Source organism: Cottoperca gobio, chromosome 18, assembly GCF_900634415.1.
Source record: "Cottoperca gobio chromosome 18, fCotGob3.1, whole genome shotgun sequence".
Taxonomy (NCBI): Eukaryota; Metazoa; Chordata; class Actinopteri; order Perciformes; family Bovichtidae; genus Cottoperca; species Cottoperca gobio.
In genome coordinates, this window is record NC_041372.1 from 1900903 (window position 1) to 1923564 (window position 22662).

Genomic DNA, 22662 nt, shown 5'->3' on the forward strand with positions numbered 1-22662 from the left:
GGATATTATAGTGAAGCTTCTTAAGCCACAATTGTTGCTCCAGACAGCTTGACATACCAACAGACAATGAGGACACACGTGCAATCACTTTGTGTGTGTTGCATTCACGCTTGCATTCGCCACGCCCACCCGCTGACCTTCTGAGAAAGCTTAATTTCAACATGTGTGCAATTCCATCACCTGTCATCCACCCGCTGGTTTCCATTTCTATCCATGTTTCCGATAAACAAACACGCCCCTGAAGGGATCTGCAGACAGCCGCCTGGGAGCAGCTCCGCTGGAGTCTCTGCAGGTCAACACCGTCCATGACGAGCTGAGTTCGATGAGGTTTGTCAAAAGATGGTCTGCTGCATACGAGCGCATCATTCAGTGTTGATGGCAACCACAGCATTTAGCTAAAAGTCTGCACTCTCACTCTGCACCCTGGTGAGTGTGAAATGTGATCTGTGGAACAAATCCCCACATTCCAGGTCCATATACAGTCAACTCTCAACACGAGTCACGTTTACCTTGATGAGTAGGGTCCAGAAAAAACTAAGTCATACGGAGGTCGGGGTCAGAGGTGCTCGTGATCTCTGCAGAACAAAGAATTCAAGTTTCAAAAGATTTGTGTGAAGGCACAAACTCCAACTACAGAATTATATTTTTTAAAAGCTGTTAAAGGGCCTACGAAATGATAAACATGAATTTCTACTGATGATAGTAAATGCTATTTGTGATGTAAAATGATGTGTTATTTATGACACAATGATCGCAGTATTTAATAAATCATGATTTAGTATGTCGACCACCGATGTTTACATTGCCGCTACCGGAAACACCCGACGCCGTGTTCTGACGTCACAAGTAGAATACAGTCCACCAGTTGAATACACAGACAGCACGGCAGAAGCGGCAGACGTGGCGATGTCGGACTCTGGCTCGGATATTTCGACAGAATCGAGTGACAGTGAGTCGTCAATAGACTCGTTGCACCTTCAAGAAGAGGAGTTTATTGAAGAGGATGCCGGTGTCGTGGATTTAGATCATGTGGGCGAGTTTAACGTGGTGGAAACAGAGCAGCTCGAGACAAGATGGAGACAAAGACGGGAGCGAACATGCAGATGATGGTGACGGTGATCCTGGATTTGGCGGAGATCCTGTGCGGCAACAGAACACAGACAGATATATACATTTGACTATAGTTCATAGAACTACTCAATATATAGTAAATACATCATAATAAAACGTAACATTATCCTCGATCGTAAATAGATCGCAAAATATCGATAGCTTGCTAGCGAGTCGATAGTTTGGTTTCCTTGAATTGTTATGAACCCGACTAGTTGTCCGCAAATTGCTCGATCCCTAAATATTCAATTACTTCTCTACTTGGACACATCGACGTCTGTAAAGCCAGTGTGGACCCAGTGTGGATGTCCAATAGATGGTCGCTGATCATACAGGTGTCCTCAGTTCTGTCAGTGGCTTCATTCACCAATGTTTCAATACCTCTGTAATAATAAGGTGATAGTTAAAAGTTAAATAGACTCACGCTTTTACTCAAACTACAGAATAAAATGGGGAAGCCTGTTATAAACATTGAATCTATACTTAATTAAGCTAATGAAGTGTAATAAGTTATTCATTCTACAAACAATAACACACAGATATTGGCTAGGGCCTGGTGTAGATAGATAGATAGATACTTTATTCATCCCGAGGGAAATTTAGGAAACATTTACATTACAGTTTATATTTGTATGTCAACTCGTTACATACAGTAGGCCTAGTACACCTTTGCTCTCTCCCTTTTGGCAAATGCATTTCGTCGTCTCTTTGGTGGAGGACTCTGCACCGGCGGACGTGTTTGAATCGGCGTGCTGGCTTGTGCTGGCTTGTGCTGGCTTGTGCTGGCTGGGGTCTCGGCAGTATTGTAGGCACAGCATCTGCGTTCAGTTTTAAATTCTTTTTGAACCTCATTTCCTTGGTGAGCATAGTTTGTTCGAAACACGATCTCTCAAAGTGTTTCATCGACGCACTTGTCTTGTCCATAAACGCGACATTTTATCCTCTTTTGGCCACAGAAAGCTAGATTTGGAGACGGCCACACATCCCCATACAACACATCGCTTCACAATTATCCTTGGCGATCGATTGTTGTCCATTCTTTCTCGTAATAATTGACAGCAGTCTTTGCTGGACGCTTCAACGCAGACGAACACTGGCGGCGGCTGTATTCTACTTGTGACGTCATCGCCCGAACATTGCCGAAGTGGATGCTCTCGGTGCAGCGATCGATTGTTGTTAGCGGAAGTCATTTTTATGTTGTTATGATCGTGATTTATTACGAATACATCAATATTAAAAATATATATATGGCACATTTCACAATAGATATGCAACCTCTATCATATACCAAGCCCAATAACACTGACAAAATATCATTTCGTAGGCCCTTTAAGAACCAATACATGTAGTTTATAATAATTACCTCAACCAAGGAGGTTATGTTTTTGGTTTGTTTGTCCGTCCGTCCGTCAGCAGGATTACGGAAACAGCCTGATTTCCATGAAACTTGGTCCAATGAAGAACCCATTAAATATTGGAGCAGATCCAAATCACAGGGCAGACACACGCAGTATTTTCACTTATGGAAACGGCCTTGGCAGAGGTCTGCGGTCTCGCAGTGCCCTTCTACTTACTTATTCTCCAGTCAATCAGACTCTGAGCAAAGTGCAGCTACGAAGAATCAAAGTATTGTGGAAGTTATTGTGGCCTTGACAGTATGATTTGGCGAAGGACTCCTTGAGCGTATCAGAAGAGTTTACCTGGTGCAGCGTGGACTGATCTCGCCTCTGCAGAGAGGAAGCTAAAATCAAAGTAGTGCACCATATAATATTCACTATGTCAATTTAGCCTTATAACGTCTTTGAAGCCTGCCTCGTCCAAAGAAACTTTTCTTTCTTTGCAGACTTTGATGGAACATTAAGCTTGTCCACGTTGCAATGACAGGAGAGACATGAAATAAGCTCCACTCAGCGAGAAGTTGACAGATATATTGATGCATCTAGAAAACAGTAACTGCAGGTGCCCGGGGGATGAGAGCCACTATTACCACCGAGAGCATTTCCCCCCCCCTCCTGTGTGAAAGCAGCTTGATCGGCTGCAAAACTGCAGAGAGCAGCTTGTCATCAAACATGGGGCCACGATTTACTACCATAAACTTCCTCTGCAAAATGTATGCATGCTAAACAGCAGTGAAATGTCTGCCATTTAATAAACAAGCCTCAAGAAGGAAATCAGTGATGTGCACACACTGCACATATGGAGAGACAAATGAATCTTACCAGTGCATGATACATCTTTATCAGAGCAGGTCAGAAACTGGGAGCTTAAGGAAAGTGGACACTAAATTGAACATCAAGAGCTGAGCCATAATTACATTACATTACAGTTCATTTAGCTGACGCTTTTGTCCAAAGCGACGTACAAAAAGTGCAAACAATCATGGAGATACAACTCCGAACAGCAAGAATCTTGTAGCTTCAAATAGGTACAATCGAATAAGTGAACACTCTTCAAATAAGCCAGTTTGAAGTGCAACATAAGTGCAACATACAGAAACAATAGAATACAAATTCAACTATTAGCTATAAATAAGCCAAACCAATATAAGTGCGACACACAAAGAACAGTTATTTATAATATAATCTATAAAGCAGCCGCCTGCAGTAGAGTGTGCTCCACTGCGCTGCATAAGTGGAGCAGGACTCGGTCTGCTGTCAGTTGGCCATCCACAGCAGCTTTGTGCTCTACCTACCAGAGGACACCTAGAAAATATTCTAAGTTGTACTTTGTTTGGGTTTTCTTGTCCTTGTGCAGCTCAAGGACAAGGCTAACAGCTTGTGTGGGTATCAAGTAGATCATTCAATGTTTTATTCACTCATATTGATAATCTACTACGATGCAGTTTATGTTGTTGGTGACTCGTGAATTATTAAATGTTTTATTTTAGGGAGATCTACTTCTACTTTCTATTTCTATTTATTAGTTTTCTATCAAATAACACTTCTGCTGTTTGCTCCAGGGGAGTATCAGACATGGAAAATGAACAGAGACAATTAAACCGTTGTTTCCATCCAATCCTCGACACAAGTTAAGTCATTAACAGCTACAGACGTCTGCCTCGTCAGAGCCTGCAGGCGCAATATCTGCAGGCTCATTAGACGAGCACAAAGTGTACCTGAAAGCATCGGCAGCCTGCAGAGATGAGCAATATCTGCAGTATTCAACACCGACAGACAGCTCGGCTTTTAGTAAATAAAGCAAACAGCAATATGCCATCAGCACAGTACGGGAACCTCAAGGGACAGAAAGTCAAAGTGAACAATTAGTGGATTCACTCCAGAGAGCTGATCCCTAGATCTTCAGATGTTGAGAACAATATTCAGATTACAATGGGACCGATACACAAATTATCTTTCACTTCTGGCACCGGCCTTGGCGGAGGTCTGCGCTCTGAGTGCTCTTGTAGCCTTAATTCCATCATTCTTGAATTAAGGCTGCAACCAACAGTTATTTTAATTAAAGTTAATTTGTTTCTAATTAAATACTTAAAATGTCAAACGTCCACCTTTGTCACGTTGCGTTTATAGTAAAAGCAACAAAGTGCAAACACCTCGGTTTCCTGCAATACATGCCATTCTGCTGAGTAGAGAGAAAGCTGCGAGGGGACTAGAACTGCAATATGACTTCTGTTTACCATTTTACGTGGGAATAAATCCTCAGAGACTGCCTGCGTAAACATTCCTGCTGCTGTTGATTTCAAGAGTAAGTGGAGGGATAACAGGAAACAGTAGATATACTGGATACTAAGGGTGATGCATTCAATTCCAGAGAGAACAGTTCAGTCTGGGCTCTCGGCCCAGAGCTGCTTACTGAATACACAATTTCATAAGCATCAAAGATGGAAAAGTGGTAATATGATGCATCGCTGCCAAACCTGCACAATGACAGTAAAATGGGACATTCTCACAGCAGAGAGGCAGACAGTTATAGAACAAAATAATGAATACAAATCTTGGAAGATGGACAGAATGTGTTTCACAATGATCTCTGAATCCATATCACTTCAGAGGCAGTACAATCCTCAGCAGCGCTTTGATATTAAATACATTTTTCAGCGCCTGGCCTTAAATGACTAATACTTCAACATTAAGTAGCGCGAGCTGTGAGGTTTCTCCTTAATGTCTGGCCCATACTTCTGTCAGGCTGAACCCAATAAAGTCAGATGGGTGCAGCTCTTTCCCCCACATGTAGTTATTGTTCCGAAAGCATGACACGGCTTAAAAAGTCGAAGAAATGCCGAATTCCTGTAAAAACCTCACAAGTCATCTAAAGAACTGTTTGGGGGTTTTAGTGTCAGAGGTGTAAAAATAACTTGTTTTGTAGACAGACTGGATGTAAACAGTGCGTCTGGATTGTGCAACGGCCTCAGGAGATGCAGGACACGCTAAAGCCATCAAGCCAAACGGCTGCTATAGCAACCTGTACGGAGAGAAAGCACACAGACGCTGTCATTAGGAAAGAGGTTGATCGATTTTGCTAAACTGTCATTAGGAAAAAGGTTAGCCGATTTGTAACGAGCATATTAGGAAGAGAGTAACAACGTCTGAGGGGATCTTTGATCCTAGTGGTGATAAAGTGCTCCATGAAACACATGTTATGCGACATCTTCCTCAGCAGATCACGTTAGCGTTCTGGGAATAAAGGTGAAGTCTGGACTCGCATCAAAGCAAAGGAGGATTCAAACGTTGTACTGTAAGTACCAGCAGCCAATCAATGAGCAGATAGAGAATCGTTTGCTGACCAAGACTTACTACTCAGCAGAAGCCCAAGAAGTATTAACGACGCTGATCTTTTCTTTGATTGTTTTTCTCTTAAAAGTGTCAGGAAATGAAAAAATAAATTCACTACGAGCAAATTAAGGCTTTGTTTTCTCGTTTTGTCCGACCAGGAGCCCAACACTTAAAGATATTCAGTTAGTGTCAGTAAAGAAGATCCTCAAAGCTTCATAATCTGGTTCTAGCAGATTTGTCACATTTGGGTGAAAGTAAAGTTTAATTGATGATCGAATAATTGTTTTGTTTTAAAACAAATACAGTAAATCCATAAACCAGAGCAGATCTCCACAGGTGTGTGTGTGGCACAGTGCCCGACAGAAAAAAGAAACATGATCAATCCAGATTCTATCTCAGTTTCTTATTGTTTTATTTTAAGTTTATGTGAAGCACTTTATCATCACGACTCCATAACCTCCTGGGGAAGATAATAACGATATGAAACAAGATGGAATGAACTCTAAGGGATCAACAGAGGAAACGTGTATAAAAACTTATACAATATTAATATTGATGGTTAATAAAAGGCTCATTAAAAGGATGTTTAGTGCTGCGAGGAAAACAAAATCAAAGCTCCATTAATTTTCTAACAAACACTCGAAAGTAAAACTAAACACGTTCAATATTTTAGTGATGAGTCCATATTGTGGAATTCTGATTTGCGTATTAAAAGCATATTTGGACTCTTCTGTGTTTCTCACCTTCAAACCCTGACGACTGAATGAACCGAGTCCTAAACAAAGAGATAAAAGACGCCATCAGCACCGCAGGTTAGACCCACTTTGAGTAAAACAATTCAGCGCTTCTCTGAATCCTCACGTTGGCTGAGCGTCACTGCAGATAAACGCCGAGGACAGTGATGAATTGCTTATGACATCAGTGTACTAATGTTAGCACAACTGCTCCCTGAGGCCACAGCTGATGGGACGGGTCCTCACAATCAAATGCACTTCACAGACCACTCACACGGCGTGTGTGGATACTCTGCGTTGCAACAGAATAATGGATCATAATACTGAACATAAGGCAGGTTTGAAATTGTGCTCCGTCTACACGCTTATCAGGATGCCCGCTGCTGTCACTCTTCATTCATTCATTACCGTTCTTTAGACTCAGGCGTGTTTTGAAAAGGTCATCGCGGAAAACTGATGTCATGCTGCTGATGGGATACATGTAACAGCACCAACCCCCCCGGTACGAACACATACATCTCGGTCGTTACCTCTCCAATGCAGAGGCCACGTCTTATCTACACTGCGGTATCTTGCTGGGGCTATTTGGGGAGAAGAAGGCTCTCAAACAAGACACTGATAAGGTGGAGTCGCTTTGTATGTCGCATACAGCTGAGAAGGGCCCGTAATGGGAAACTGCTTCTTTCTGAGAATCTTTATCCTCTAACAGAAAGAGCCTGGACAGGATCCGCCGCAAAGGGGAAGGGCATTTCCTTCCTCTTGCATTTTAATAGCAGGCTCTGAAACGGTTAAAGTGACGTCTCGTATTAATACCCGCTTCCACACTGCACTCAATTCTGATGTATTGGTTTTGATCCGATTTCTTTTGTCACACACATTGTGATTCTCTGAATCTGAAAAGGTTACAGGTCCAGAATCTTTATTCTTCAGAAGTCTGAACTCTGTTTTGTTTGCAGTGACATTGCGGAAACATTCAGCTGTGATCCTGCTCAGACATTTCTTTTGTTGTGCTTTCCAACAGTCCGGTTGTGATGGGCACTTTGAATTTAGCTTGACGCATTTCTCTAAACATATATAGAGGTCCAACACCTCATTATTCCTCCGTTAAACAATGTCCTTCATACTAGTACTCGTACTGCCAACAGTGTCGTGTTCGGCCTGGAAAGTTTTTTTTTTTTTGATTGCTCATGTATCAGATGTGTGACTGCGTGTGAAAGTGGACTAAATCAGAATTGAAGACTCAGTGTGGTGTTCTCCCTTCATACCGTCATTACCTCCTCCATCAGCGCACTTTGTTTAGTTTTTCTGTGATCCTGCTGACAGAATGACATGTCGCCCATTTTGCATGAAACTTGGAATTTTGGATGGGATCTGATTCACGGCACGGACTTGGAGGAGGTCTGCACTGTGTGATGCAGAAGGGAAAACATCTGATTTGGACAGAGTCAAAGCCTGCTGCGTCTCAGGCTCTGAACCAAAGACAGCTTCATCTGTGAGCAGGTGACCTTGTGTGTAATTGGTGGGCTTATCAAACAGAAACTCATGGTGTCGGTCTTATAATGTGAGGGCTAAGACGTTAATGCACTCTGCAGCTTCATAATGCACAGAGCCTCTACAGCTTCATAATGCACATAGCCTCTGCAGCTTCATAATGCACAGAGCCTCTGCAGCTTCATAATGCACAGAGCCTCTGCAGCTTCATAATGCACAGAGCCTCTGCAGCTTCATAATGCACAGAGCCTCTGCAGCTTCATAATGCACAGAGCCTCTGCAGCTTCATAATACACATAGCCTCTGCAGCTTCATAATGCACAGAGCCTCTGCAGCTTCATAATACACAGAGCCTCTGCAGCTTCATAATGCACAGAGCCTCTGCAGCTTCATAATACACAGAGCCTCTGCAGCTTCATAATGCACAGAGCCTCTGCAGCTTCATAATACACAGAGCCTCTGCAGCTTCATAATGCACAGAGCCTCTACAGCTTCATAATGCACATAGCCTCTGCAGCTTCATAATGCACAGAGCCTCTGCAGCTTCATAATGCACAGAGCCTCTGCAGCTTCATAATACACATAGCCTCTGCAGCTTCATAATGCACAGAGCCTCTGCAGCTTCATAATGCACAGAGCCTCTGCAGCTTCATAATGCACAGAGCCTCTGCAGCTTCATAATGCACAGAGCCTCTGCAGCTTCATAATACACAGAGCCTCTGCAGCTTCATAATACACAGAGCCTCTGCAGCTTCATAATGCACAGAGCCTCTGCAGCTTCATAATGCACAGAGCCTCTGCAGCTTCATAATGCACAGAGCCTCTGCAGCTTCATAATGCACAGAGCCTCTGCAGCTTCATAATGCACAGAGCCTCTGCAGCTTCAGAATGCACAGAGCCTCTGCAGCTTCAGAATGCACAGAGCCTCTGCAGCTTCAGAATGCACAGAGCCTCTGCAGCTTCATAATGCACAGAGCCTCTGCAGCTTCATAATGCACAGAGCCTCTGCAGCTTCATAATGCACAGAGCCTTTACAGCTTCATAATGCACAGAGCCTCTGCAGCTTCATAATGCACAGAGCCTCTGCAGCTTCATAATGCACAGAGCAGCTTCATAATGCACAGAGCCTCTGCAGCTTCATAATGCATGCAGGTGACCTGACTGAGAACATCAGTGACCTGTGATGCTTCTGCTCGAAGGTTTTACTGATCACAGAGTGTTTAGTGTCGATGAGTCTTAATGCAGCTGTAATCTTGAAGGAACTAAGTGCCTGTGAAAGCTTTACTTCATCTACATATAATAGTGGCTGTCACAACTCACCAGAGCCCCATTACATCCACATTATTTTTATTTATTTATTTATTTATTTATATATAGTTTTTACTTTGTGTGCATTTAAATGGAGAATTAATCGGTATTTAAGCTAACAAATGCAATAAGCAAACAAGTTTGACGGTTCTTATATTCACAAACAATCAGTTTCCTTTTTCTGTTATAAATTTCATTGTCTCGGTTATGAACTAAACAGCCAAAACACTGCAGGGAATCGAGTAAAAATGTAAGAAATACATGCCGCACGAAAGCACCAGGTTTACAGTCTAGCAGCTGCAGAAGTGTTTAAATAAACTGCACGTTACATCGGAAGGAGACTGGATCAAAGAAACCAGAAGGCCTCCATCAGTCCGATGACTGAACTTGATCAGCTTTACCACCTCACAAACTCTTTCCCTTAAATTATTTAGGATTTGTTGTCACATTTAAGATCTGTCTGAGTCCATTTCTGACACTGAGGGGTGGTAATAACAGAGAGGATATAATAAATCATGCCCAGGGGCAGTAATAAACTCCTCCTCACCTCATCACTCTTTGATTTATCGAGGGGGTCAGTGTTCATTTTCAGAGAGCAAAAACAATAATGATCTGGAAAGCGTCAGTCCCACATATTTACTATTCCTCAGGCCAGTCGGGTCTTTAAATATGACGGCACATTAAAGTCAGACATCATGAATCTCAACCTATTTTCTGGGAGGAGACTGAATGTATGGTACGGTTTGACACCAGGGAGACGTAGACGGCATTTAAATGACGCTTCTTACACTGTAGAAATACAGCTGGTCCAGTACTGAATGTTAAAAGGTACAAGGACAGATCGACTGCATCTCGTTTCATATATTAATTTATTAGTGACAAATAGGAGGAAGTATTAACAACACAGGTGCTCTGTGTATTAATCTGCTCTCATATTATAAAATACTATCTTAGTGAACAACACTTCCATATAAAACACCCTTTACTTCAATTTTAATGGCTAACTCCTAAATGAGGCTCGAGCGTTACAACATTTTGACACAAAGACGCTGCTTTTGTTTTGCCCAATACTGACAATGTGATGAATTGCTATACGAGGAAACGTCTTCAGCTCCGTTTTTTCATTCCCAGCCTGGAAACGCTCAAAATAGTGTTGATCGTGTGGAATTAGATGCAAATCTTGGGTTTGAATAAAAGATGTTCTAGGGCATCGATCTTGATATGCTGGCAGGCCATTCTGCACGCATCAAACACCTTCTCCTCAGAGAAACACAAACGTCTCCTTCTCTCAAGATCTGAATATCTCCTTTTAAATATTGTTACTTTGATGCATTTTCAAATCATTTGCACAACTCGAGTTGTAAATGGGAACATAAGGGGGTTGGCTATGTAAATCTTTCTGAGTAGGAGCCAATGGGCCCGTCTTCAATCTCTCCGGAGCATTGACTGTGAGGCTGAGCCAATAAGGGTGCAGAGTCCTTGTTAACACGCTGCTGAAAGCCAGTAAAGACCAACGTACAGGATTTATATCATCTCACACAGCCGGGGAAATGTTGTGAAGTCCTTAAACACACCTGGAATCACTGAACCAAAGAATGGACAGAGTGTGAATATTAATCCCAACACACTGAATCATTGATAAGAGGCATCGAGTGCTGGAGCCAATTCAACATGGCCACTCTAACAATGTGGCAGAGGCCGCCGTGAGCTTTGACGGAGGGGAGAAACAAATTAAAGGAGGGAGATTGCTGCCTTTAATTTATGATTGAGAGGTAACCCATAAAGGTCCACTAACTGCCATTGTTATGGACCACACAGAGACTCCATCAACTGAGGGAGCACTAAAGGAGGAGGGAAGAACATAGATCCAAGTCTCAACAAGATCTGATCTGAGTTCTCCATTTTAACACGAGTCTACAGCGAGCAGTGAGGAGCTGGAATCTTATCAATTACTCATTACTTAGAATAAAATATATTAATTTTATATATTTTGTGCCAATTCTAGTAGATGGTTAGATATTTAATTGGGTGAGTGTGAACTTTGACCCTCTGGTGGTACGAGAAGAAAACTGATCAAAGTTAATTAGGATTCATCGTCTGGGCAACATCTGTCGAGGCATTTCACTAAAAATACAACAATGTCAACCTCGTGGTGGCGCTGGAGGAAAAGTCTGAGGATCACTGAAGTAAGTAAGATGTTTCCTCTGGGGACGGTGAATATCTGTTCGCTGGATTGTCATCACATTTTTACAGTCGAGATATTAGTGGCTCAACCGACGAACAGATTTGAGCCAATTTATTATTTATATTATATATATATATATATATATATATATATATATATATATATATATATATATATATATTATATATATATATATATATATATATATATATATATATATATATATATATATATATATATATATATATATATATATATATATATATGCAATATTTTAATTTGGATTCATTTAAATTCAACATAAATTAATGAATTAATAAATAAATGCACATTGCTGAGGATGAAAGAGACAAAGAGCTAATTGTTTGGCATATTCCCCACCATTATCTAATGAGATCTATTCAATTGGAGATCCTTCTAATTAGGCAGAAGGTACCTTAAGGGGTTGATTAGGGTTCTCTGTATAATCTCAGAACTTTTTTTTAATCATTGTCATTACTGAACACAATATGATAATTAACCCTAATGATTTCATTCAAACTTCCTTTACAGTGACTCGCAGACATGTTGAAGGCCGGAACATATTTCAGTCTGCGTAACGGTCGAAACAGCATTTGCAAGAGAAATATGTTCCTCGTATGCTCCACATTATTAAAGTAATCAGATTGTACAGGAGGGGCAGCATGGAATAACCTTGCTCAATATACAAATCACAGTTGCCATTACATCACGAGTGAAGTCATTCAGAGCCTCCAGGGAACAATTACAATTTGGCGAATGGTCGCCGGTATTATTAACCAGCCCGGAGCTAAAACACACTGAGCAAATCAAAGCACCATCCTCCAATTATTTACAACATGCCTCCCAGATAGCAGCTCTGGTTCCTGCTTTGTTTTTAAGATGTGAAATGTATTGCATGGTGGCGTCCGCTGAATGTCATTATATAAATGCATCAACTACAAGATGTTCCAGGAAGTACTATGATTTCAGAGCTAGAGAGACTGAGCGTCTGTAAAGACCGTTAAAGAACTCTGGTGTCAACACATGGCATTTAAAAACAAGAACGAGAGCAAACGGCGCGTTCCACATGTTGCTTCATCGGATTCGCTTTGTGCTTAATTGCCATAACAGACTTTAGCAACTGGGATGTTGCAGGAAGTAAATATACTGCAGTGAAAGTATGACACGGTCATCCTAACAAACTTTTAATTCACTTACTCTGCAGATACACAACAAGGCTTCCCTTGAACCTGCGACTGCCGGAGGGCACGACATTGTTCTCTCGTTTACTGAACGCCTTAAAGATGAAAAAATAAACAAGGTAGTCGCTGCCATGGGAATAAGCAAATTACACCCACCATCACACAGTACAATGATCATTACCACTGTAATTACTGGAAGGCCATCATGTTTGAAATTCAGCAGTAGAAATGGATTGCCAGTAAGCACTTCTAGAAATACGAGTGTATTTCTGCACAAGGGATTATGTGATGGGCTGATGTTTCTCTGGAAACAGGCCGTTTGTTTGGGTCTGGATTCATGGATGAACTGAATGTTACTAATCCCATGATCAAACAGTCCTTTTAATAATTTAAAGATACGCAACATTTTGCACCAGTCCAGGCCTTCACACCGCAGTCAGTAATGAACTATTACTCCAAAAGAGGTGCTGTTACTTAAGCAGTTCCATAACGTCAAACAAACACACAGCAAGAACTCATGCACACAATTTATTCTGCCGAGTGACTCTGTTAGTGTTAAGACGGAGTTAACTGTCATAACAAAGCGTATATTGTGCCATGCTAAAGAGCTCTGCAGGCCAGCTGAGAGCCCTCGCTTTTCCATGACCTCATTTTGTTTGGTTTCTTGCAGGAGGCCTGGTGTGGTTTGTTGACCCAATTTCCACTGATAGGCAGATATGCACAAACTACAACAGTTAAGAAGAGACGGCCTCGTCCACTGGGAGCACTGATACTCCTGGTGTTCCCCTCAAGACAGAACAAATGGGACTGGAATCATTAGTGGAGCAGCGAACACAGAGGTTGTCCTTCAAGTGGAGCCGCATGCGACCTCGTTCTCTGTGAAAGTGAGAAAAACCTCAAAGCGCCGTTTAAAAAGCATGTTGAGTGGGTCAATGCTACCAGGGAACTAATAAGACACCTCCAGTTGTACAGCGAGTAAAGGGACCTTCACTGTGACTTACAGATAACAAAGTGAGCTTTGTTTCACAGAAGAAGAAAATGAATTCTCCAAGGACGAAGAAGGCACAAGAGTCCATTCAGTCAGACTAAAAACTGCGCTGCATTTTCAATTTAGGGCTCTGTATTGTTTGGAATATTTAAATCAAATATGATCCATCTCGTACCAAAACATGATTTCTTCCAGGATCCTACACACACACACACACACACACACACACATACATATATACAACTGTATCTATAGAATCTAAGATTAAGAAAACCATGTTTGATGATGTGCCACCATGAGGGTCACATCATCTTTTTAGAGAAACAACAACTGCCTGAGAGGTTTCCCTGTACTACGTGTGCAGATGAGCAAATGTTAGCACGCTAACATTTAAGGTACAGTCGAACATTACCCATTTGATACCGGCCGCATGCGTTCATAAAGGTGAATGTGTGTGAACTTTCTATTTGTTCTTGTTTCCGTGTTTCAGAAGGTTTATTGTTGTGGTTTGGCTCCTGTCAGACGTGCCGCGGTGCATCAGTGCAGCTGCAGCAGAGTTCTGCTGGTGTCTCAGAGGAGCAGCTTCTCATTCTGCCAGATTCAAGCTGTACAATATAACTTTTCTCTGGCAGTTTCGGACAGAGCTCCCCCCCCCCCCGCATCTGCCTCCGTTTCTATTCCTGTACGAGCACCGTATCTATTCCTTACAGTTTCTCCAGCTAATTGCTCTTCCCTTTCTCTCTGCACTCCTCCATTGTCTCCCATGTCTTCACCTTCCACCATGTATCTGCTCACAGATGTCCTTCTTGGCTTCAGTGGTCTGTATTGCTGGGCTTAAGCGGTTGCTTCCACTTCCACAGTATACAACCACGCTCATGAGTTACAGGCTGCAGGGTGTTGGCACATAAAACAGAGAGAGGATTTTAAATGGCATTAAAAAAAAACCCTCGAAGGCAAGACTTCCTCTCAAAGCCTCCCAGAATGTCATTACGTGATTTGTGTTTTAACTGCATTTTTTTGACTACATATTATAACAACTTGTGCTTTTAGTCTTTCCTGCTCAGTTCGTGGGCTTTGTATCACTGTGTACGTACGAGTACAGCACACATAGTGAGGAGAGACCTACTGCAGCTCTTCTATCATCGGGTGCATTTGCCTTCCTAATGAAGTTGCAGAATTACCATAATTTAATAATTTATCTTTGTCTGACTCAGGAGAGCGAAGCAGATATGTACTCTTAAAAAGAAAGAGCTGCAGGTCGAGCTTAAGCGAAGGTCAAAAGATGCACACCATCAACCGAGAGGCAGTAAAACAAAGTTATGTACCACTCCAAGTCACACTCTTGTAAAATGACTCGACGATGTGTTAAATACTTTAACTGTGATTCTCCCTGCAGGACTTTAATCTTCTTTCTGTCTCTTCCCTCAGTGACAGGCGGATGCACAATAGATTGTAGCAGCCAGGTCTCCTACAAATACGTTCCCATACAACAAAACTGCATCGTCAATTAACCTTTATTTGACTGAATTACGTTTCTTTTTGACGCATCACAAATATGTTTCTAATCAAAGTCTGCAGAAAACAAACAAGCGCAGGACGTTCATCCAGAGGACGAGTTTGTGTCCCTAACTGAATTAATTAATGAAATAAACTTATTCTTATCCCTTGAAACGTAATAGAGATTGCAGTTTAGTTGTACGAGATCTGAATGTCGTAGGAGACAAGGTTGGATGGAGATGATGGCTTCTTAATGATCGAAGCAGCAATAAAAATCCATGGGCATTTTTTTATTATTATTAAAGTTGGATTTTCTGCAGCTGCTTATGGTTCTTTGATCGTCTGTGGCAGGAAACATAAAACATCCTTTTCTGTGTGTGTGTGTGTGTCTATGTTTAGAAAAGTGTAAACGTCATGAAGCGGTTATAGATTAGACATTATGTGCATTCCTGTTAAAATGCTACAGGTTACTTTAAGATGTACTTTACTCAGCGGTTATATCCTTCATGTTGAACATTAAATACATCACAGCTGATGGGGGGGGGGGGGGGTCTGCTCGTGTGCTGGGGGATACATTAGAGCGCGACAGGGACAGGTGTGTGAAAGCAAAGTGACAGACACAGAAAGTCATTTCTGCCCTGCGGCCAAAGGCTTACGAGGCTTCACTGCACCAGGCATCAGTCAGGAGGCCTATTTATAGAAGACCTGCGAGAAGACAAACACTCCACTGAAGTAGGTTACCGGCAAACGCCGGCATCACCGGCAGACACAAGGACAAAGGGAAAGAAGGCAGCCAGGTGGAGAACAAGTTATGCAGAAGCCGTTGATGATTAATGACTTTCGCAGCTTCACACTTTTCTAACTGTTGTAGAGTCTTTACAGCTGCATGCTGCGTTTCCTGCTCCATTTAACAAAGTCACAAGTTTGCTGTTGATCGTCACATTTTCTTGGCTGCAACTTTTCATCATTGAATTTATGGTTAAATTCTCCACCAAGAGCCAAGGTGACATATTCAAAGATATTTAGCCGAGCGAACAATCTCACCACAAAGTCCATTTAGTGGCTGTTCTGGAGCTTTTTGCATGATCTTCATCAGCAGTTGTCACAGATCTAAAGTGTTTTTTTTGTTGTGACTTCCTCTAAGAGTTACCAAGTCTGTGGAAAACCCCGCATGTGGCAGCGGATGCATATTTAATGAAGTGTCGAATGAGCTCCTGGTATCGACGGGACTAAAGGCCGGCTTGGTTACAGCCATGAGCAGCGTGTGGCCACGTGTTGAACCACCTCAGTGTGCTGTGTGCAGTCGACAGGATGAGGGCGATGGTCCATCAGCACGCTACTTCAACGTGTTGTACAAACATGGTTTGCAGGAGTTTTCAATTCTGCCACTAATCCCCGACTGTTAGCTGCTAATCCTGTTCATCAACAGAGAGTCATCGCCCAGTCTGACGAGCACAACGCAGGCTCACTGACAGAATGGAAAGTGCTTCTCCTGTCATGTGACCTGCGTGATATTTGAGCCATTTATAGAATTATTAGAGACATAACTACGCCCAATGGATATAATGCATTATAAACTTGTGTTATAATCTGTTTATAGCTCTGTATAAATATACATAATGCTTTATAATAATAACACATTAAAAAACATTTTATAATGAATTATAAGGTAAAGTATTATAATACTATATAATTGCTGATCACTTTTTAAAGGATCATAGTGCATTATAATGCAGTATAATGTATAATAATCACATTATAATGTGATTATTAGGCATTATACTGTGATTATAATGTAATCTGTTTAATTATAATCTGTAAATACTAATCACATTATAATGCATAATAATCACATTATAATCACATTATACTGTGATTATAATGTGATTATTATGCATTATAATCACATTATAATGTGATTATAATGCATTATACTGTGATTATAATGTGATTATTATGCATTATAATCACATTATAATGAGATTATAATGTGATTATAATGTGATTATAATGCATTATACTGTGATTATAATGTGATTATTATGCATTATAATCACATTATAATGAGATTATAATGCATTATACTGTGATTATAATGCATTATAATCACATTATAATGAGATTATAATGCATTATACTGTGATTATAATGTGATTATTATGCATTATAATCACATTATAATGAGATTATAATGCATAATAATCACATTATAATGCATAATAATCACGTTATAATGCATTATAATGTGATTATTATGCATTATACATCATGTGATTATGAGTTACTCTATGTCATAAGTAAATAGTGTGAAAAAATGAAATATATGAAAGAACAAAATGCTGTGAAATACATTTTAACTTTACTAAAAGCAAACTGATTTATGAATGAATATTATATCAATGAACTATAATAACTATAATTATACAGTGCTAGGAGCTGATTATAACACATTATAAGTTTAAAACATGAAGACAGATATAGACTCTGACACTAAAAGCCAGAGAGCCTTATCCCTGAAGGATAATGGAACAACTCATCGTGTCCAACAGAATATAACTATTACATCCATCTCTGAGCACATTAGTTGTAAACACAAAGCCATATCTTTTCTCTGCAGCCGTCACCGGTACTAGCTTGCGCTGTGAATAAGATTAATGTCAGGGAAAGTTTCGCTGTTGGATCATTCTCCTGCAACCATTTCCACAACATATCAATCAAATGAATGACAACAGTAGGACACGTCTGATTCTCAGCCAGCCGGCAGTCCCAGGGCGATCGCTCTCCTCCCGCTCTCCTGCATGCTGCCTCCACTTCCTCCCTTATCCATCATTGCCTTTTCCCATTTCCACCTCAGATCTACCGAGGCCTGCACTCTTGACCAAGTGGGAAAACAGATTAAAATGGAAAGAGAGTTGCTTTACTGAGAGCAGACGTACGACCTAAAACTACTGCCCACTTTGATTCAACAAAAGCAGTTACATCGGGAGAGAAGTACGCTCATCAAGGACGCTCATCAAGGACTCGCACCCCAGGACTCTGATGACACTTTCTGCACAATAGAGCTGCCATTATTTCTCCAGGTTTAAGGGTCCTCTTAGCAAAGCGCCATGATGTCACACTGCTGGATGTGGCTTCACACTGAGAGCAAACGCTCAACAATTAAAATTCAAAATCAGTGAAGCGAAGCTGCGGGATTAAGACGTGAGGTTACCACAAACGCATCTTGATGTGTGTGGAATTCAAAAAAGCCGGAGGTGCTAGTCTGACAACAAAAATGGATTAAGGAACACATGCAACCTTGAATTTAAAACTTCCTCATGAGGATTCATTGCTCGATTTTCAGGCCATTTTCTGTGCCGTTTGAAGGACACGACCCTGAAAAGCAGTTTCAAGGCGAGTGATTCTGCTCAGGTACAGCTGTAAGAAGAAAGTGGGAAACAGCATGTCCAGACTGCACGTCTAAAGATACACACATCTGGCAAAGATCTGAGAGTGTAAAGTGGAACCGAGCGCGGTGGGAATTAAACTGCATTGCAGTTGGAATGAAATGCGTACGGACAGCGATTATTTCCATTTACTATTAATCTGCAGATTATTTTCTGTATTTTAAACGTTTTGTCAGTTTGTATCTCAAACATATTCACGTTAATATGATATCAAACAGAGAAAAGCAGGAAATCTCCACATTTGAGAGGCGGAAAACATTTAATGTTTGAATTAATAATGAATTCTGGTGATAATACTCATCGGTGCAGCTCTGGTGACAAACAAATCAAATAGCTCTCCATCACGTCTTCCGCAGAAAATAAAAGTATTCTTAACAAAAGACAAGTAGAACAAGTTGGCACATCCCTGCTGAACACGGGACATCATAGATATTGTGCAGAGCATCTCGATCATAAAGCAGAATCCATATTCACATATACCCGTCATCATGTTTTAATACCGTGCGGCAAAAACACATCTTTGAGTGCGTTTGAGGCCGCAGTATTACTACTGCAGTGCAGATACTCACAGGATGTATGACAGTATCACCCGAGTGATAAAAGGGCACGTGATGTATTCTGTTATTGAATTATATTGTGTTGATATTGTGCTCATGCTGCACTCTAAAGAAATTCAGTGATGCATGCTTTGTCAAAAATAAATAAAATGTACTTTAAATGAATTGTGTACATCACACTGCAACTGAACTGATTGCAGAAGTGTGTGTTGCATCCTGTTCATCCTTCATGTTTCTGTAGCTTGCTGCCCTCTGCTGGCGGTGAAGATGAGGTGCAGCTTTGTTTTCCACAATAAAAGTGAAGATGATTTGTATTCCAAATCAAATTGGCATATATTCTAAATATAAATATATTTTTCTACGCGACCGTTAGTCTCAGCCGAGTCCTTTAAGGCTTCACAGTTGTGCTGAGAAATGCAGAATTTAATGTTTTTTTACATGATCTGGTTATTTTTAATGACATGAATGAAAATATCCTTATTTTAAGCTTAGATTTGGTTCGAAAGGAGTCCTTACACACATCATGTATTAGAGGCAGAGTTGTGGGGTTCAGAGGGTTCAACAACACTTAACAACTGCATTTTTGGACATACATTACTTAACGTCAGTATTTCCCTCAGAGACAGCAGGGATTTGTAACAGGCTGTCCACAAAATAGACACAACATGGGGCTGGTGTATTTCTAGAATCACCTGCTTTAGTGAGCGTGCTCATTTTTTGGAGACTGCTCCTGCATCCGGAGGGCACTACTGCCACCTGGCAGGTGTACAGTGGGATCAACTGCACGCTGGGAGCTTATTCTGGGCAGCACAGGGGATAATAATATTAGTTTCTGACACCAAGAACTAACACACGCTCTCAGAAGAGGCTTCAGATTCAGTGTAGTCCTGCGTTAACGTGTGCTCTGAACATGTGTGGGTGAAATGTATCGTCTTTCTCAGCCCCACTGTGATCAGCTGCGGTGTGCCGCAGGATGGAGGCAGCGTGTCCAATGAAAGGACTGAAAGTCTAAACAAAGACTCTAATTCAGATGTGCCCGACAGAAACACCTGAGTCCCGGCGTGGCTCTGCCTGTGGCCGGCAGCTTGCATGCGAGAAGATGAAAAGTGTGCAGGTGCACTCACAAACAGGGAGAGGCCGACCCAAGGCAAAGTACAAGAAGAGGCTGCACTGATTACGTGATGTAGAAGCTGCACCATCGACACCGATCTAATCAATACAAAATGAGAAAAGTTTTCTTTTTTTGCTACGAAAGGTGAATATGCATAATCTCGCTTCTCTTATTCATGAAGAGCAGCTGTTCTGGAGTCCTTGTGTTGTTGTTTCCCTTGCAGAAAAATCTTCCCGGCAGATGTCATTTAGTCCCGACAGTGAAATTCATGACTGTTTAATAGCGTCCTAAATCATACCCCAACACAACCCGTTTATCTGACAAGCCGTATCAATGCGGTACAACACCTGCCAATTAGAAGAAGCTCCAGGTTTTATGGTAATGCTTGACATGTCACTGAGCTATAAAACAATCAGCAAGTGTCACTGATAAACAGCAACAATGAAAACAGACGAGGAGAGAAACTGCAAACTCGTAACTTTTGCTGCAGCCGAGGATGCAAAACGAAAACTGAAAAAGCTCTCAGTACGATGCCGAAACATTTTCAAATACGGCCATACCTTCAGTTTATGTGCATTAATACCCAATTGAAACAAAATGCCTTTTTTTCCTCAATAATCAAACTTTTTTTAAAGATGCATTTAAATAATGTCCTTATTTACAAAGTGGGCTTAATTCTAGCTTCCGTGTCTCTACATGTGACGTGCTGCTGTTGGCCAATGAGAGTGTCCCTGTAATTCTTTATTTCACTGCCTGATATGTTGCCTGTTCCACTGGCAACGACTTGCAGCTATAAATCCTGTTTATAAGGTTACGGGTCAGTGTGAATATATAACCCAAGCAGTAATCGATACTGAGCGAGTGACTCGTGTGCAGCGCGATCTGATCATTCCAGAAAAATCATAAAGTCTGGAGTTCCTAGAAAAGGTCAAAGGTCGACTGATCAATAACACATTAATGTGTTTTAAATGCTTTATGGACTCCGGCGCTTTTGCTTCACGGCGTCTCGTCAGAACTGAACAGTAGTTCCTGAGAATATCGTCTTACTGTTAAATCCAATCTCAAACGTGTGTACTTAGATTACACACGCTGGTTGTTGCCTCTTTAAGTGCACACGGGACTTCTAATGTTTCCTGGACGCAGTTCTCCAGCTGTGATGAACGCTTTCTCATGACTTGAGTTACTCGTCAGTAAATGCTATTTTCTACTTATTTTTGTAAAAAATTATGCGATGCTTAACGCTGTGAGTATGTGATGGCATCCTTTGCCATTTGAAGTTTCCAAATTCATCCAGCACTCAGATATTAAAAACACACATACAGTACTTTGTCTAAAAACACTGCTGCAAACATTACATTATATCTAAGATCTTACAACAGAGTAGTTCCAAGTCCAAAGCAACAACGGTTGATCCGACAGATGTGATCACGAGACAAATCAATTCATCTTAATGTCCTGTGTGTTTTGTACCTTTTGGTTTCGGGGAGGCCCAGGTGATGATGCGGCGCACCAGGCAGCAGTTGAGCAGGACTTTCTTGGAGAAGATGTGATCTTTACGGAGATGCTGCAGGTCCTCCCTCCACTGGGTCCTCTTAGTCGGTGAACACATGGCTGGAACGTCTCTACTTCTAAATATAGTGGGGCGTTATGTGCAAAGACTTTAGTTCATTCTGTACAGATTCAGGATTATTATTTTAGGGCTGTGAGGTTGCAGCAAAAAAGATTCTAACACAGAGGTGATGATTCTTAGCCTCATGATTCAAATGATGACCTCCTGAACAGCCTGTGGTAAACATTCAAACACAAATAGCTACAGCGCCTGCAGCATGCAAAACAAACGGTCACATATGCTAATTAATATATTTTTTTGCCCGCAGTTGTGCCTGGCCAGAATTACATGCAAGACATTTCAGCGTGCCCTTTTGGAGACAGAAAATGTCTTGTGTGTCCGGAGACGTCTCAAGAAGGCAAGCTATCTTCCAGCTATTCCAGGACTAGTGATGGTTTAAAGTAAATATACCAAGTAGATTAATCCCTTACTAACTCACAGCGATACTTTCAAATTAAACAGCAAACATCCTGATTGTGTCCAGATAATCATCCCAGGGTAAAGATTATAAGACATTACTAAATAAAACATGACCAAACGAGACCCTACCTCACTTAGTACAAAGATTACAACCCTCTGAAGGTCCCATTGCAAAGACAAAAGTTTCAAACACCAACAGATCATCAGCTGCTCCTTCAATCCTTCAATGCACAGAATCTGAGGTCCAGTGCGAAGGCTGCTATCAACTGTCCCT

At 41.3% G+C, this 22662-nt stretch overlaps 1 protein-coding gene across 2 annotated transcripts in view; it reads right to left on the minus strand.

The window, feature by feature from the left end:
- The window catches only part of kcnip4a (potassium voltage-gated channel interacting protein 4a), a 116395-nt gene that overhangs the window by 81436 nt on the left and 12297 nt on the right, over nt 1-22662 (minus strand). The window contains exon 3 of one of the 2 annotated variants that reach the window (XM_029455143.1): nt 21830-21987. The exons of the other annotated variant lie outside the window; for it this stretch is intronic. Coding sequence (XP_029311003.1) covers nt 21830-21968 — 139 coding nt within the window. The 5' untranslated portion in view covers nt 21969-21987. The remainder of the gene's footprint in view (nt 1-21829; nt 21988-22662) is intronic. 2 annotated transcript variants of the gene reach the window in all.